Source organism: Carassius gibelio, chromosome A7, assembly GCF_023724105.1.
Source record: "Carassius gibelio isolate Cgi1373 ecotype wild population from Czech Republic chromosome A7, carGib1.2-hapl.c, whole genome shotgun sequence".
NCBI lineage: Eukaryota > Metazoa > Chordata > Actinopteri > Cypriniformes > Cyprinidae > Carassius > Carassius gibelio.
Window position 1 is genome coordinate 32,520,555 of NC_068377.1, and position 16,402 is coordinate 32,536,956.

The following is a 16,402-nucleotide window of genomic DNA, read 5'->3' on the forward strand; positions in this document are numbered from 1 at the left end:
TTGTATTTTTTTAAGCTATCTCTGGATAGAATCAGAATCAGAAAATACTTTATTGTCAAGTGTGTTTACACACGCAAGGAATCTGTCTTGGTGTTAGGAGCTTCCAGTACAGAAAGTACAAACATATAATTAAGGTAAGAAAAACACTATAAATTATGAATAACAATAGTCATAAAAATATACAGAAAATAAAAATGTCCATAGACAGAATGTGCACATGTGCTATTTACAGAGGAAGGTATGAGTTATTTACAGATGTGCAGTACTGAGGTGTGTTATGTGTTGTTCAGGTGGGATATGGCCTGGGGGGGGGGGGGGTGTCCAGAGTGACTTTCTTAGCCCTTTTCCTCAATCTGGAGATGTAAAGATCTTGGAGGTTGGGTAGAGGGGCACCGATAATCCTCTCAGAAGTCCTGACTGTCTGTTGTAGTCTTCTGATGTTTGTTTTGGTAGCTGAACCAAACCAGACAGTTATAGATGAACACAAGACAGACTCGATGATGGCAGAGTAGAACTGTATCAGCAGCTCCTGTGGCAGGTTGGACTTCCTCAGCTGGCAGAGGAAATACAGCCTCTGCTTGGCCTTTTTCACAACAGAGTCAATGTGATTGTACCACTTCAGGTCCTAAGAGATAGTGGTGCCTAGGAACCCGAATGACTCCACTGCAGTCACAGTGCTGTTGATGATGGGGGGGGGGGGTTCCTCCTGAAGTCCACAATCATCTCCACAGATCTGAGAGTGTAAAGCTCCAGGTTGTTAAGACTGCACCAGACAGCCATTAAGCAAATTTGTCTCCGAAGCTCTGAATTTGGCCTAATTTATTTTTAGAATAGAAATGTGTCCTCCCACAATTCTGAAAACAAAACATTAGATAACCAAATAAAATAATTTATTAATAATAATAAAGATTTATATTTTGAATAAATGCTTTTCTTTTTAATTTTTTATTAATCAATGAATCCTGAAAAATTACAGTTTCCACAAAATATTTGGCAGCAAAACTGTTGCCAACATTGATCATTCTAATAATAAATCAGCATAATGAAATTATTTCTGAAGCATCATGTGACACTTTATACTGGAGTAATGGCTGAATTCAGCTTTGCATCAGATAAATAAATTATATTTAAAATAGAAACCATAATTTTTTATTGCATAACATTTTGCAAGATTACTCTTTTTTTTCTCTGTATTTTTAATTTTTTTTAAAATGCAGCCTTGATGAGCATAAGACACTTCTTTAAAAATATTACAAGTCTTACTTATCCTTATCTTATTTTATATATATATATATATATATATATATATATATATATGTGTGTGTGTGTGTGTGTGTGTGTGTGTGTACACACACACTGTAAACTTATTTTTCTAAGTTGTAAATAAAGATAAATTGTGTACATATTACTTGCTACTTGGTGTTTCTTTATAATTGTGACATTTACTAGCAATTCCTAAGTGAAATTGTTTCTACACCTTTTTTAAGTGTCTATTTATATGTCTAATACATTTAATAATTAATTAATTTCAATATTTGTCTAATAAATTGTTTAATATTTTTGCTGTTCATTAATAGTTTTGTGCTTGTTTAATAATCTAAAAAGACAAAGGCTGTGTTTTTACAAACTACAATGTGACAACATGCCCTGCCATTGTCAGCATGTAAAACTAACTGTAAAAAATATTGACAGAAGCAAAGAAAATGTGATACATAGCACAGATCACCCCTGCTGGGTAAGGTGAAGAAATATTTCATTGTGCTTTCTTACCTTGCAGTTTGTCTTGTTGAAGTGAATGGAGGTTGACATGGCTATTCAAAGCACTCTGTGGAAGGTTAAAGGTCACCATTACCTCATTTGCAAGCAGTTTTTTCAATGTGCTTTAAACAATAGAATGAAACCAATGGCTAGTGTCAACAAAAGTGGGATCTTACTTTGCATTACTACTATAACTGATATAGTTGACTGTTAGTTCTTGCTCAGTACGGTCTGTTTGAACTAGGTTTAGGTCTGGCTAATATAGCAGGTAGCCCGATGTTATGTTATTATGACCTGAGACCAGTTTTGTAGACATCATAGCATCATTTTGATTATGATCTAGGCACCTAGAGCTGAATCAAGATCAGTATGAGTGAGGCAGGCTGAAACTTGCCCCTGCTGATCAGAGTTAAGCTTTAGCAGGTGTGGCAAGTCCAAAACCAAAAGGAAGCAATATAAAAATCTCTAAAGCTCTGCTTTGTCAAAGTCTTTAAAAAGGACGACCAGATCCAAAATAAACCCACCAATATCCTCTACCCAAAACGACCAATCAAAATATGATTCAAGCTGGCTAAAAAGTCACATTTGATGAAGTTAACTGGTTTTTCAAGCTGCCCCTGTCTCTCATTACAGCAATTTCTCTTCTAAAGTCTTCTCTGGAATATGTGACCAAGTGTCAATTTTTGAAGTTGTCCAAATGAAGTTCTTAGCAATGCATATTACTAATCAAATATTAAGTTTTGATATATTTATGGTAGGACATTATTTAAAAAATATCTTCATGGAACATGATATTTACTCAATATAAAGATTTTTGGCATAAAATAAAAATGTATAATTTTGACCCATATAGTGTATTTTTGGCTATTGCTATAAATATACCCCAGCGAATTAAAAACTGGTTTTGTGCGCCAGGGTCACAGAGTTAATTTAACTAAGTCATTTGAATTTGTTCATCAATCCAAAAATGACAGAACACTGATAGAGGGATCAGGAAAGCGAAGAGACAGAGAGATGTAATATAAACTTACGGATCTCGAATAAGGTTCCTGATCAAAGCTGTACACATCCTGTTAGTTGAGCTTGTCGTGGTCTCAGTACTTCCTGTTTTCCTGTGGCATTGACCTCCTCATGCCCAAGTACCAACGGCAGGAAATGTTCTAAACGAAGAAAAGCCTGAACAAATCTGAATGGCATTGATATATTTCTTAAAATACACCACAGTTTCATCATTAAATCATTTCAGCTATGAAGATCACTGCTCATAAAATGCAGCGCAATTATTTTCAACACTTCTTAAGCAGCAAATCAGCATATTAGAATGATTTCTGAATGATCATGTGACATTGAAGACTGGAGTAATGATGCTGGAAATTCAGCTTTGCATCAAAGGAATAAATTACATTTTAAAATATATTCAAATAGAAAGCAGTTCTTCTGAATGGTAATAATATTTAACAATATTACAGTTTTTACTGTACTTTTGACCAAATAATTGCAGCCTTGATGACCATAAGAGTCTTGTTTCATTCTATATACATTCTATAAGAGCACAAATTGAACATTAAATAACATTAACTTAATTTCACAGTAAGATAACATTTGATAATCTTTCAACACACATCTCTTGGAAAGTTACATTGTGTTACTGTTACCCCATCTTTTCAGAATCAAAGATAACAGTGACAAACATAGATAAGCATGTAACACCTGCTAACTGTCAACCTGAATGAAAGAGAAGAATACAGTGTAAAAGCATTAGGAACAAAAAATTATATCAATATACCACATGCATCATGTCAAAAACGGCTTTAATATATTTAAATGTTTATTTAAAAAATCTTACTTACTCCCTATTTTTATCCTATGCGTTTGCTATATTTAATCCTGATTTGTTGTTGTTGTTGGCAGCTTATTAAACTGCCGTTTAATTGAAATGACTAAAACTGTGATGATGTTTCATTCCCCAACACTGCACCAGCTTTTGGGGTCTAACTTTACTTCAGTCCTGACCTACATACAGCTCCTGTAACCACATCAACAGATCTCAGAAGCAACCATTTCAACACACAAACACACACACAATTAGTTTCTGAAGTGATGAAAAATAAATACTATGTAATATACTCTTTTTATACTTTAGGACAAAAGTCCCTGGGTCTTTGCCTTGTTTAAAACCCACTTTTTCTTTAGTAGAAATTGAGAAAGTTTAAGACAAACAAAACACATGTATATAATAATCATGCTGATTTTCTTATCATGGTATTTTAATTAAAGTAACATTTTGTCAAAAGCCTATGCAAAAGAAGCACTAAGCTCTTAACTGTACTCTCTAGCACAAGCCGTCTACTGAAGAATTGAACAGTAAATGACCGAAGACCATAATTGAAGAATATGACCTCACAAGGAAAGAGGCGGAGCCTGTGAAGTGTGTTTATGTCAGACAGGCAGAGACATCAGCGCTGGGCACAGAGTCACTGTCCCACACACACATACACTCACATAGACACACACACCTGCTCCCTCCCTGCTGCAACTATGAAGAACAACATGTAAAACATCTGCATCTCAAATTGAATATTTTTATCATAACAGGCAGCATATCGAAAAATAAACAATAATTAATTGTTGCATTTCATACACGAGTCTGAATGTTTGGGCATTCTTGAAAGATTTAAAAAATCCTGACATTAATTAATTTTGACTCATTAGATGATTTTGAAGTTAAACTGTGTCTGTATTGAATTTCTTTACAAAACCTAAATTGTAAAGTATTGTAAATTATATTTATTTGTATTATACCTTTACCACTTAAAAAAATCTATGTGTGTGTGTGTGCGCGCCCATATATATATATATATGTATCCAAACATTGTCCAAACAATGATTACTTGTGTATTTGACAATATTGTTTCTTTATTAAGAAATAATATATTCATATATATTCATATAATCTGTATTATAAATGTAAATGATTCATAAATCGGATTATACACTTGTGTGGCCAAATCCCACTCACTGCATGCAATGCTGGTAGACCAAATTAATTTTAAATAAATCAAATCAACTATACCACCTAGTGTTTGCCAGCTTCATTCTTGGATATAATTTATTCTTCTTACAATGTCCATTTCCATTGTATCAGTTATGTAGTGGAAGTGGATTGGCACAGATCTGGAGTGGGGTTTGGTCTTAGTGAAGGGGGAACATTTTCCTTGGGTGGCAGGCCAAAGATCGGTGGCAGCTCTGTTGTTGGAGTGGCAGGTGAGTCTGAGAAAGCAGGGGAGATGGTGGATATAGGCAGGGTGTAATGAGGCTCCTCCTCTGCACCTGCCATGTCTCCACTGAGCACAAGCTCATCCAAACCCACCCCCTTCAGCTCACCCTGCCGCGGTCCAGTGAAAAAACGCAGAATGGCTTGAACCTGCTGCAGTTCCCATAAGCTTTCCACAACGACAAGCAAGACAATCAGTCCAAGCATCAGGTAACCTGAAAAAAGACAAGTCTAGATTAGGGTTTCTGTAGGTTTTATAAAGGTAAGACCCTTTTAAGAGCAAGTAAAGAAAAATTTAAGTCAATGTTGTATCTAAATAAAGAGCAGACAATGAGTTGTATTTGCAACACTTACAAGTTTGAAAATTCAACTTTTTAATAATCTCTATCACTTTTTAATTAATTTTACTTACTAACTAATAAACCAACTAACCCACAAACTAACTAACTAAAAAACTAATAAGGTTTGGATATACTCCCAACCCATACAATTTGGAAATATCATTTACCGTAGCTTCTGATCACATGGCAAAAAAGGTGACGCTCTTCCTCAGCATTTTTGTTTTGGTTTCCTCTGCAAATGTCTAAAGATTCTTAAATCATTGTACACTTATTTGAGAAGTGAAAATGAAGTGTGTTCATTTTTAAAATAAGACCAAATATCTGCAAATGAACTCAGAATCAACTTAATTCAAAAGCAAGTTTTCATCACACTTCGGCAGATTGATAATGCAAGAGTAATTTTTTTTTTTTCAGAAAATAAGACTACTTCAACTCATTTTGCATCTCACTGTAACTTGATTTAAGGATGCTTAGATATTTGCATTTTGTTGCATTTCATTGCCCTGCACTGCATTTCGTTGCCCTGTACCGTACATGTGCAATGACAATAAAGTTGAATCTTATCTAATCTAATCTAATATTTGCATTGGAAAACAAGACAAAAATACTGAGGAACATACAATTTTTTTAGCAATGCATACAATATTTAATGATTTTTTTAAAAGACCTTTTTATGACCCACAGAAAACAGTGAATCAAAACAATCCATATACATAAAAAAATGTACTTACAGGAGGTTGCAAACTCCAGCCCCTGACGTGCTGCCCGGCTTTGCGTCCTCCCAGGCAGGAAGTCAACAAGTCCTGTCGTGCTAAGTGAGATAAAACAAAAGTAGAGTGACTCCAGGTAACTCCAGTCATTCTCCAGCAGGCAGAGGGCACCAGCAGGCAGAAGAAAGAACAATGTCGCTGTGCAAAAGGCGAGCACGCTGCAGTGCAGCAACGCAGCATGGTTGCGAGACAGTCCCCAGAAGACTTGAAGGTTGTGAATAGGGGTGTGTGTTACCCATGGCAGGAGGGCATGAGTAAGGCTGGACAGCAGCAGCATGGTGAAGGGGATGCCCACAAGACAGTAAACAACACAGAAAACACGGCCCTCATCCGAGAGAGGCACAGTGGTGCCATAACCTGCAAATATAGATGAATTTAAAGATATCACAGATTTTAAAGCAGGATTACTTTAGTTAACTAAAATCAAAATCATAGAAAAACGTAACAACATTTGTTACTTGAAATACAATAAACGTAATATATAAACTGAAATAAAATAATTTTGAATAATATTTCAGCTAGTTGCTGAAGCAACATTTCTCATCATCGCAACTATAATTGTGTATCGCTGATACTAAAATAAAACTGCTTTGAAAAGGTCACTGCCTTTTGATAAGTATTATTAAATGTGAGCCAAATTACACTGCAGGACTTGAAATTTTTACATAAAAAGAAATCAATCAATCTTGAGTGTGGAAAATTAAATATTGATGCATTTGGTTTGTTGAGATTAAGAAATAAGATATGATTAATTCAAGTTTGAGTGTGAAGACTTAATATTTAAGTTGTATAATGTATTTTGATCGAAATTATATATAGCTCATGCATTGTTTGATTGAACTCGAATGACAGAGTTAATATTTCTAAACCAACAGACAGACAAACTGGTGGAATAAACTTAACATTTGCTTCTTGGCTGTATAGGACCTACAACATTTTCAATTGTCTGAGCTGTTCACCAACATAGCCTCTCAGCAGATATTAGACTCTAAATGCTCCACAAGTAAAATAATAATTAAAATATGAGATTATTAAATACATGTTTGTGTTGGATAAAATCACAGAGGTAGTTTTCAACGGGAAACATTCAGCCAGCACTGTAATGAATGTGTGACTGCTGCTCACCTGTAGTCGTGAGGAAGGTAATAACGAAAAACAGCGACGACGTAAAGTCGAAGTTGCACTTATCGCTGGCGGACTCCAGCGCGGCCACGCCACGTTTACCCGCGGAAAGCACGTTCATTAACAAACGATCCAAACTGCTCTCCTCAACACAAGGGTTATCTGCCAGAAAACGAGCTTTCAGTTCACGGACCTCTCTAACAAGCAAATTCACCTCAGGTTGCTCCAGTTTCATCAAAACAACGGCACCGAGAACGATGAAGAGGCCGTACGCTATCATCATACACGTGAACGCGTGAACTCGTAGAAAAGTCAGAGCTTTGTCAGCAAAAATAGCCATCATTAAACTTTTTTTGTGTGTGTGTTTGTATTGCCTCAGTATGGTAGAACATTAAGGTGCTGCATGTGTAACCAAAGCTGGGCTCTGACATGGAGAGTTAACACCATGCTGAAAGTTTAATGCAACGGGTCAGCCTTCACCTGTCTGCTACAGCAGAGCCTAAACCAAACTTTCCAAATTATAAGGCTGCCTCAACAAGCTCACTATCGGACTTCCAGTTGTCATTGGAGCAGAACTTTGTTTCTTAACGGTACGGTTTAAAATCCTGCTCCAACACATGAGAATTTCTATGGAACAAAAGTTCAGAAATTTAGTAGAATGTATGGAAAGATACACAGTGACCAAGCTCTGAAAAGAAGAGTAAGCATCATAGAATTACTACAGAATTAGTCATGCGTTATGTTCTTCTGTCTTCTGGAGCCATATGATAGCTTTGTGGTGAACAGACTGAAATTGAAGTTAATCACTGAAAATGTTCCCACCATCACTCTCTTATTCACTTTTGTGGTCAATCGAAATTGGTTCGTCATAAAGGCATCACTGGCATGAACAACACACAAAGTGCAGCACTATTTTCTTTCATTTTACAGGACAGTTAGCTTCTTTTGTGTTCAGTGAAAGAATAAGAGGTCATGGAGAAAAAAAAAGATGGGAGGAAAATTGCTTATATTTTTTCCATTACAAACGTTTCTTCAAGGAAACGCAAAAGCTTTTTTTCTTCTTTCATGACCATGTCACTCCAGGAACAATGGAACTGTCCCTTTAAAAAGAATGCTTTAGATTAATTAAAAAAGCATACAGATTTAAAAACTAATCTTTGGAACCATGCTAATATCTCTTTTTATATATATAAAAGCTTTATCCTGCTGCAAGTACAGTAAATATAAACTCTAGAAATAACTATAAGGGAACTTCAAGTTACTGCTACTCATCAGAATCAGCAGAGTTATAGCATAAAAATCTCGTTCAGAGGTGTTCATTCACAATTATTTCCTCACATTAATACTTGCCTTGTTTGCATAGAGCATATAGATCTGTTCATCTGTAATGACTAAGATGCAGCCATTTGATGAGATGTCACTCTGGTCACGTGTCTCTAAATGTCACGTACATCATATTTTAAAAGAGGCAGGTGAAGAGAGTGATGGGAACACGTCCAGTGGCGCACAGGTTTGCTGACTCTCCCTATGACCGGCAGCTTGTGGGCGTAAGCACGAGGAGGGAGGGTAGTAAGAGCTGGAGTTGGAGTAAAGCTCGTCTGAAAGTGCCTTCCCTGACAGCGTCGCCCCATCTGTCGCCCGGCGATGATGAAAGAGAAAGCAGGAGGTCCAGCCTGAGGAAGCGGGCTTTAGGGAAAATGTCTCGGGATTGGCTGGTGGAACGTCCAGGACGTGACGAAGATGACCTGGAACGTGAGAAGGAAGATGAAGAGCGGGCAAGAGATCTGCAGACACGGGACAAAAAGGAGACCACCAGTGAGAAATGCACTCCACACTAAAACAAAATGTTTAATCAACATCTAAAGACCATTTGCTCTTTCGCTAAATATTTCGGTGAGTTTTTAATGACAAGACATTTTCGCTGAAGTCAAGAACCAAACCAACCAGGTGAATCACAATATTGCAAACTTTGATTTGAAACAAAATGGTTTCCATAACATTCAATTCCCCCATGGAGAAAATTCTAGGTAAACATAAAAATTAGGTAACAGCCAGACTTGGTGGTTGTGCTTCCATACGAGGGCTTCCATCTTGTCTTGGGCTAATATTCATACTGGCAGTTAGCTGGGGCATTTTTCGTGTATTCTCAAGATTGGGGGCACCACTAACTGGCTCTTTCCTGCCCTCTAATGTCTGGCAGGAACATGAAGATGGGGCACTACCGAGTGGCGGGTCAGTGCTGAAGCGTACAGTCAGAATATCTCCAAAAAACGAGTAGAGTTCACAATACATGACAGGAAGAGATACAGGAGTCCACTCCTCCCATGGACAGCCAGCTCCACCTGCTTGGAGATGGCTTGCAATGCCAAGAGGGGGTTCGGAAAGAGGTTCGGGAGGCGGGCTGAGGCCAGGAGAGTTTTCTCTGAAGCTTCCAGCCCCTGTGGCAGTGTCTGGTAGACCAGCACCGCCGCCTCCTGCTGCCGAGGTCAGACTGAGTGCCTTCATCTTCAGCAAACGCTCTACCGCCACCTTCAGGGACGAAAGTAAAGTGGTCACTTCAGAGACGTTGTGTTGGGCTAATCAACTGTTGAACGGAAGGTAGTGTGATTAAACGAAATGAAAACAAATCTCAATATAGCTTATAAAGCCTGCAATTTAATTAAGTAAATATGTGCACATCATGTTTCAAAATAAAGAGCGGCACTGAGACGTGAGCAGCTCATGAATCTGGTGTTTTCAGCAGATCGGTTTGCAGGAAATGCTGCAAGGGCCGTGAGTTTGGGTCTACTGTAATGTGCAAATGGGAACACAAAATGAGCAAACAATCTGTGGTGTCTGGCTAAATAAAAGCTGTGTACAAACAAATAAACTTGAATAAACCAATACATTTATATCAGAATCCTGAAAAGAAACGTATGCACAACAGTCATTGTCTAAAGTACTGTACCTACCAGAATGGCTCCATAGACTTTGTTGCCGTCTGCTTTCACCTGAGCGTTGGACACGGAGTAATCACTTAGCACAGCTTGTAGATTCGCCCAATACGCAGGGAGGTGAGGATACAGCACACGTTCAACAGCCTGTGTTAAAAGAAAAACACAAACAGTGTGACATTTAGTAGTAAAAAGCGTATTTGTGTTTGTTGGTGTTGTGCTGTGCGTGTTTACCTTCCAGCTGAGAGCATGCAGATCCACTACAGCTCCATAGTGGGAACAGAGAGGTCTAACCGGATCTGAAAGAACCTTCTGCAGAGACAGAAGAATCTGATGGTACAGCCAACTCACAAGATCACCATGTGTCCTAAGAGCATTCACTATAAAAGTGAATTTAATAAGAATAACTTTACTGTAGGATTCTAAAGAAATACCAGAAGATGTGGCTGAGCAGAAGGGCTGCATAGTCTCTCAGGGTCCAGTGGTCATTGAGGGGGTTGATGGACGCAGCCAGAGGCTCCAGGATGCAGTACATGACACTGGACACAAGACTGCGCACATATGAGCCCAGGGACAGGTACGGGCTCTGCACCAAACTCTTAACCATGTGTAGGAGTCTGTTAAACTGGTCCAGATCATGACTGACTGACTGACTTCACCTAAGAAAGAGGAAAGAGATCCACAGATTACAGAATGCATCAAACAGCCCAAGGTCATGTAACAAGTTTCACAGTAATTACAAAAAAGCCATTATTATATAAGGTCTTACTTAATGAGGGCATCTTTGTCACTACTGATCAATTTAATGCATCCTTGCTCAATATTATCATTTATTTCATCAAATCATTATAAAAAAATCTTACTGACCCCAAACTTTTACAAGATAGCACAAGTACCTTCATCAGATGTGGGTCCTCTCCTAAAATGCCTCACGTTATTTGTTGGTAATACTTCAGCAGATCCTCTGATTGAGACTGAACAGCAGAGGGCACTACCAAGAGAATACAAAAAAATAAACCGAATAGAGCCAGGTGAACTATGGAATATTTACAGTATATTCTTTTGTTGGCGATATAAATAAATAAATAACCAACCAACATTGTTCAATGATTCCCAAGTTGTTGTTTTTTTTTTTTTGTGCTTTCATAGATTGAGGTTCATGACTGTATTTTGTGTTTTACAATGTTCTTGTTCATATGGGTCATATAAATAAAATGTATATTAAATAAAATAGGAACATACAGATGCACCTGACAAATCAATTCAAATATGAGGTTTACTTGTCCCTTGAAATTCCAGATTGCCTTTTCCATCAAGATATGACACATGCACTGCCGAGGAGACAAAACAGACAATATACATAAAAAAAAAAAAAATTAATCATGAATACATTTCACTAAAACATCCCGTTCCCGCCCTACCTCGAACCATCGTCTCTGCACAGCCTTTGGGAATATTAGTAGCAAGCGCCAACTCCACCAGATTTATCTCCCGATCTTCTACAAAGAAAAGCTCTCCTTCCTTTAATGCACGGAATGGTAAGGCATCTTGCGCACCATAGCCGCAAACAGTCTAAAAAATATCCAGCAGGTGTAATGCTGTTCTGCAGGTGATGAAGTGTAACAAACAACACCACAATGCGAATTCACATAAAAATAAAAATAAAAAACACATTCACACATAAAGATGAACCGATACCTCAGTATTGCTCCACCTTAGTGCTCTATTGAAGTCTTCCACGCTCAGCTTCCTTTTCTTTGCATGTCTCATGAACTGTGAGCTGTTCTGTAGTGGGACAAAGAGATGAAATGTACAGACTGGTTGACAGTTTACAAAGTCTTTCCTTACAAATGCTTTAGAGGATTAAAAACACATGCACACATAACAACATCTACAAAAGCTTGAGCTGGAAACATTTAGAGACAGTAGCACAAATCAACACAGCAAGAGCATGTTATGTTTGTCAGCTAACAGTCATAATCTGAAATAATAGCACACATCACCATCGCTTTAAAGAAATAATAAGGCACGAATGCAATGTATTGCACAACAAATTAAAATCCACTAAATTGACAGTCGTGAACATTTAAATGACTTAAATGGCCAGGCTGAGACAGCAGATCCCATCAGAACAGCTTACAGAAAACATTAAAGCTGCGGTAGGGAACTTTTGACGCTCTAGCGGTTAATAAACAGAACTGCTTGCGTCTTGCGGAAGAACATCGTAGCCGGAACTACTTCTCTCTGTTTATGTCTATGAAGAATCACAAAGGTACTAGGTTACTCCGCCGCGGTACCCCCGAAGCAATCTAAAATAGTCCGAATATAAACACTTATTATAGGTGCACCCTAGTGATTCAGGACAAGCCAAAAACACGGTTTGGAAAATGGATTCATGGTGTACTCGCTTATTATATACATTTTTCTACATTTTGAACACAAACAAAGTTACGGACCGCAGCTCTGATTGGTTATTTTCTACCGGAGCGATGGAGTTTCTGCAAATGGCAATAGGACCACTGGGAGGAGCCAGAGGAGCTGGATTTTTTCACAAATTATCTGTCTCATATTCTACTGTCAGGACATAATGACAGGTTTAATAAATATGTAAAAAATATATTTTTTTACAAAAGTTCCCTACAGCACCTTTAAGACACAGACAAGTACAGCAGCATGTGATGCATGTAAATGTAAGTCGTATTGCTTCTATGTGTTGCTTCTCTGAGGTGGTAGCACACATCCTCTGCCAGCAGAGCTGACACCTCCTCGCTGAGCTCCCCTCCGGTGCTCTCGGACATTAGTTTGATGGATTCCCGCGGCACCTAGGCGAAGCGCCGTCCCTCCCGCTCTGTCATCTTTAGTGAGACCACTAAATAAAGATGCTGTAAATTACATTAAAGATGTAGAACTACAGCGGCTAGGCTGCGCGTCATCAGACTTTTTTCAATTCTCCTCGCTATGTACTTATATTAGTACAAGCAGCTAAGCTCTTCAGACTGTTTATACAACACAATGGGGAACTTACTTGTGGGAAGCGCATGATTGGCTATGAGCTCCGCGCATGTATCCAATAATATACGTCGCGCTTCCTGGCGACAGGTATATTGATTCGTTTTAGCGATTCGAATCGGTTCACCAAGTAAATTTTTTAGTTTACTTTCAGTAAAAAAAAAAAAGAGACATTTAAGGAAATAAAAAGTTGATCCGATATCAGAATTTTTTAACTCGACCACAGGGGTCTCCAAACTCGGGCCTGTAGTTTTCTAACTTGCATCAACATATTTTCCTGGCTGTTTGATATGCCTGCCAATATTTTTTACAATATTTTAAAGGTGACTGTAATAAATTTACAGCATTTCCACTGTATAAAAGGATCTGGTTCAAAATAACCGGAGTAAATCAATTTATAAAAAAAAAAAAAAAAGCTCCCTCACTCCTGACTGAAAACAAGACTACATCCAAGAGAGAATTGGACCTCCCCCCCACCCCCCAGTAGCACACCTTGGACTTCATAGAAACTCACGTCAAAAACTGCAGTTTAGACGAATTCTTCAAAAATGTTCAGTCACCACTAGAGTGTCATGAAAGACAAACCACACAGCAAATCCTTTTAGGAGGTTTTATTGAGATCCATGGATGCTGATGTTTCCAAAATAATTTAAAAGGTCATGGAGTTTAAAAATCATTAAATTAGAAACAAGCATAGTGAAATAAGTCACATACAACAGTAAAATAAAGTCTAAATTTTACACTTCAGGGGCTTCATTCAGTCCGTCAAAAATAAGTCGCCTCAGAAGTACATGACAGACTTGAATTAAGAAATAAAAAGCAAACATTTAAGATTCGGTCTCAAAAGGCAGTTTAAAAACAAGTAGCAAAGGGACACTGTACACAACTAAAAAACAAAATAAAAACAAGGTTAAATATGAATTCAGTCACAGATAAAGCTTTATCATTTAGGATCATGCCACAGACTTCATGGCAACCGTGGCTTGTCCGGAGTGTCTTGAGGACCAGCATTGGCAGCATACTCCAACTGCTGGAGCCGAAGGGCGAGAGGGAGCAGCAGATCATTCAGATGTTGACTGCTGAAGGTGAAAGCATTGTTGGCCACTTCCACCGATGGTGGAGTGACTGGACCAGAGCCATCAGGGTACACCGGCGAAGCCAACGCAGATGGAGGGGATGAGGATGGTGGAGATGGTGAAGAGCACATGTCGGAGGCAGGTGAAAGAGATCCCCCATTGGTCATCTGATGAGGCCAGGATGTGTGGTTGGAGTGAAGACCTTTGATAGTGTTCGGAAGCCCATGTTGGAATCGACAACGGGTGCCATACAGACAGAAACCAAATGAGCTGAAGGTGCGACAGAGGGCACCTCGAGGCTTCCACTCATGGGACTGTGATGGAGGTTGCCAGGTTCGCTCCTCCTCTCCACCATCTGATTCAGAGCCACCCTCAACATGCAGGAAGTGGCATCTGGTACCAAAGGGGCAAACCCCAAATGCACGATAGGTACGGCAAGGCACATTCTTGCGACGGGGACGGGTGGGCCTCTGCTCTTTAAGGCTGTGCACAAAGAGACAACGAGTGCCATAAATGCAGTAGCCAGCGGTGTGGTAGGTACGACACAGCTCGGTTTTGTACTTGGGATGACGGGAGGGTACATGGAGATCATGGAGGCCGTGGGCAAACTGGCAGCGTTCGGCATACTTGCAGGTACCAGTCTCAGCATAGCGGCTGCACAGTTCGGTCTTATAGCGGGTGGAGCAGAGCCAGGGCGTCATTGGGGGCGATGGCGACTCAACTAGGGGAAGCAAGGCCTCGGCAAGAGACAAGCTCCCACCGCCTAAACCCTCCTCCGGGAAGAAGGCCTCATTCTGGCTTTGAGTGGGGAACAGAAACAGGTCATCCTGACTGGTCTGGAAAATAAGGGTAAAAATAGCTTTTTAGGACATACACAAAAAAAAAACCCCACCACAACACTTGTCCATTGCATAGATAATTAATGCAGGTTACCACTGCCTAAAATTATTAAATAGGAAATATCATAATCAGCCAACCATAGTCAGCTCATTTTGCCGTTTACTAGAAAGCATAGAAGACTTTTGTAGTTTTCTAGTAGTAGTTGACATTTCAGTGATCCAAGTAAGAGTTACTCAGTGCTTTCGAGACGCTTTAACTAATAATTCGATATGGAATGTCGAGACAGATGGAATCAATAAAAACGCGAAGACAATAACAGCTTACCTCAAACATCACTGTGGTTTTAAGTTGCTTTACAAAACTCAACGGCACCCAACAAAACGGGGTATCTTGGAGTTTAAAAAACGACTTTAAAGCAACAAAAACAACCAAACACTTGGCTCCGTTGCACTATCCCAGATGAAAGACGCAGACTACACCCTGTGCCTGACAAGTCCACCGTACCGACTACTGTTCGCCCTGTTGTTTTAAAGCAGACCCGGATTCCGTTTCCGCGTTCCCTTTAAAATATGAATCAGCTGTGAAGCGTGGTCGTTCGAATCAGCCAATCGGGTCTGCCGTCGTTGACCGGCAATTCAATTTGGAAGTAGTCTGAAGTGATGATGCGTTCGTCTGCTGTGGGTGTTTTGAATTTGATCAAATTGGGATATTGCCGCTGCCTTGCAGAATCTACTGTAATAAACATTTGAAAAGTATCTTGTTAACCGACTTCAAAGAGCGAACTCCGAATATACACACAGGCCCATCCTGTATCAATTACCGCGTCACACCTCGAGCTGATAATTGAGCGCTTGTCTGTGAAGTGCAGATCGAGTCTTTGTTTTATGTTTATTGTGAGGCCTGAGATGAGATGAGGTTATTCTTTTCCAGCAAACAATATGGACTATTACAATCTTACATTTTGCCACTGAAATAACTTTGAAAAGAAACAACCAAACCTTGACAGCAGATATGTCAAACTAGTTTACTAGCTATATTAAAAATTAATATAATTTTTGGAATGTGACCGTTTCAACTGATTGGACGAGTCTGTGGTCTTAAATCATATATAAAAAAATAATAAACAACTTTTGAAGAAAGATCTAAGTTTATTAAATTAGCAAAGCAACGTTGATAGGATAGTTCACCCCAAAGAGAAAAAAAACCCAATCTCATCGTTTCCTTAGCCTTAAGTTGTTCTAAACTTGAGTTTTCTATGTGTTCAGCTGGTCATAAAAGA

The 16,402-nt window shown here is 38.8% G+C and overlaps 2 protein-coding genes and 1 pseudogene across 2 annotated transcripts; all 3 read right to left on the reverse strand.

Annotated features, from left to right (window-relative positions):
- Window positions 1-4,659: 4,659 nt before the first annotated feature.
- Window positions 4,660-7,748, reverse strand: LOC128016342 (potassium channel subfamily K member 1-like). The gene is made up of 3 exons (XM_052600826.1): window positions 7,269-7,748; window positions 6,105-6,500; window positions 4,660-5,247 (listed from the first exon to the last, which is right to left on the reverse strand). The coding sequence occupies exons 1-3, from the start codon at window positions 7,606-7,608 to the stop codon at window positions 4,904-4,906; spliced, it is 1,080 nt and encodes a 359-aa protein (XP_052456786.1). The 5' UTR covers window positions 7,609-7,748; the 3' UTR covers window positions 4,660-4,903.
- A 948-nt stretch (window positions 7,749-8,696) lies between these two features.
- LOC128017524 (TAF6-like RNA polymerase II p300/CBP-associated factor-associated factor 65 kDa subunit 6L) lies at window positions 8,697-13,053 on the reverse strand (annotated as a pseudogene).
- Window positions 13,054-13,803: 750 nt separating this feature from the next.
- LOC128017283 (mRNA decay activator protein ZFP36L2) lies at window positions 13,804-15,884 on the reverse strand. The gene is made up of 2 exons (XM_052602591.1): window positions 15,448-15,884; window positions 13,804-15,119 (listed from the first exon to the last, which is right to left on the reverse strand). Exons 1-2 carry the CDS (start codon window positions 15,454-15,456, stop codon window positions 14,175-14,177), a joined length of 954 nt encoding a protein of 317 aa, XP_052458551.1. The 5' UTR covers window positions 15,457-15,884; the 3' UTR covers window positions 13,804-14,174.
- Between the last annotated feature and the right edge of the window lie 518 nt (window positions 15,885-16,402).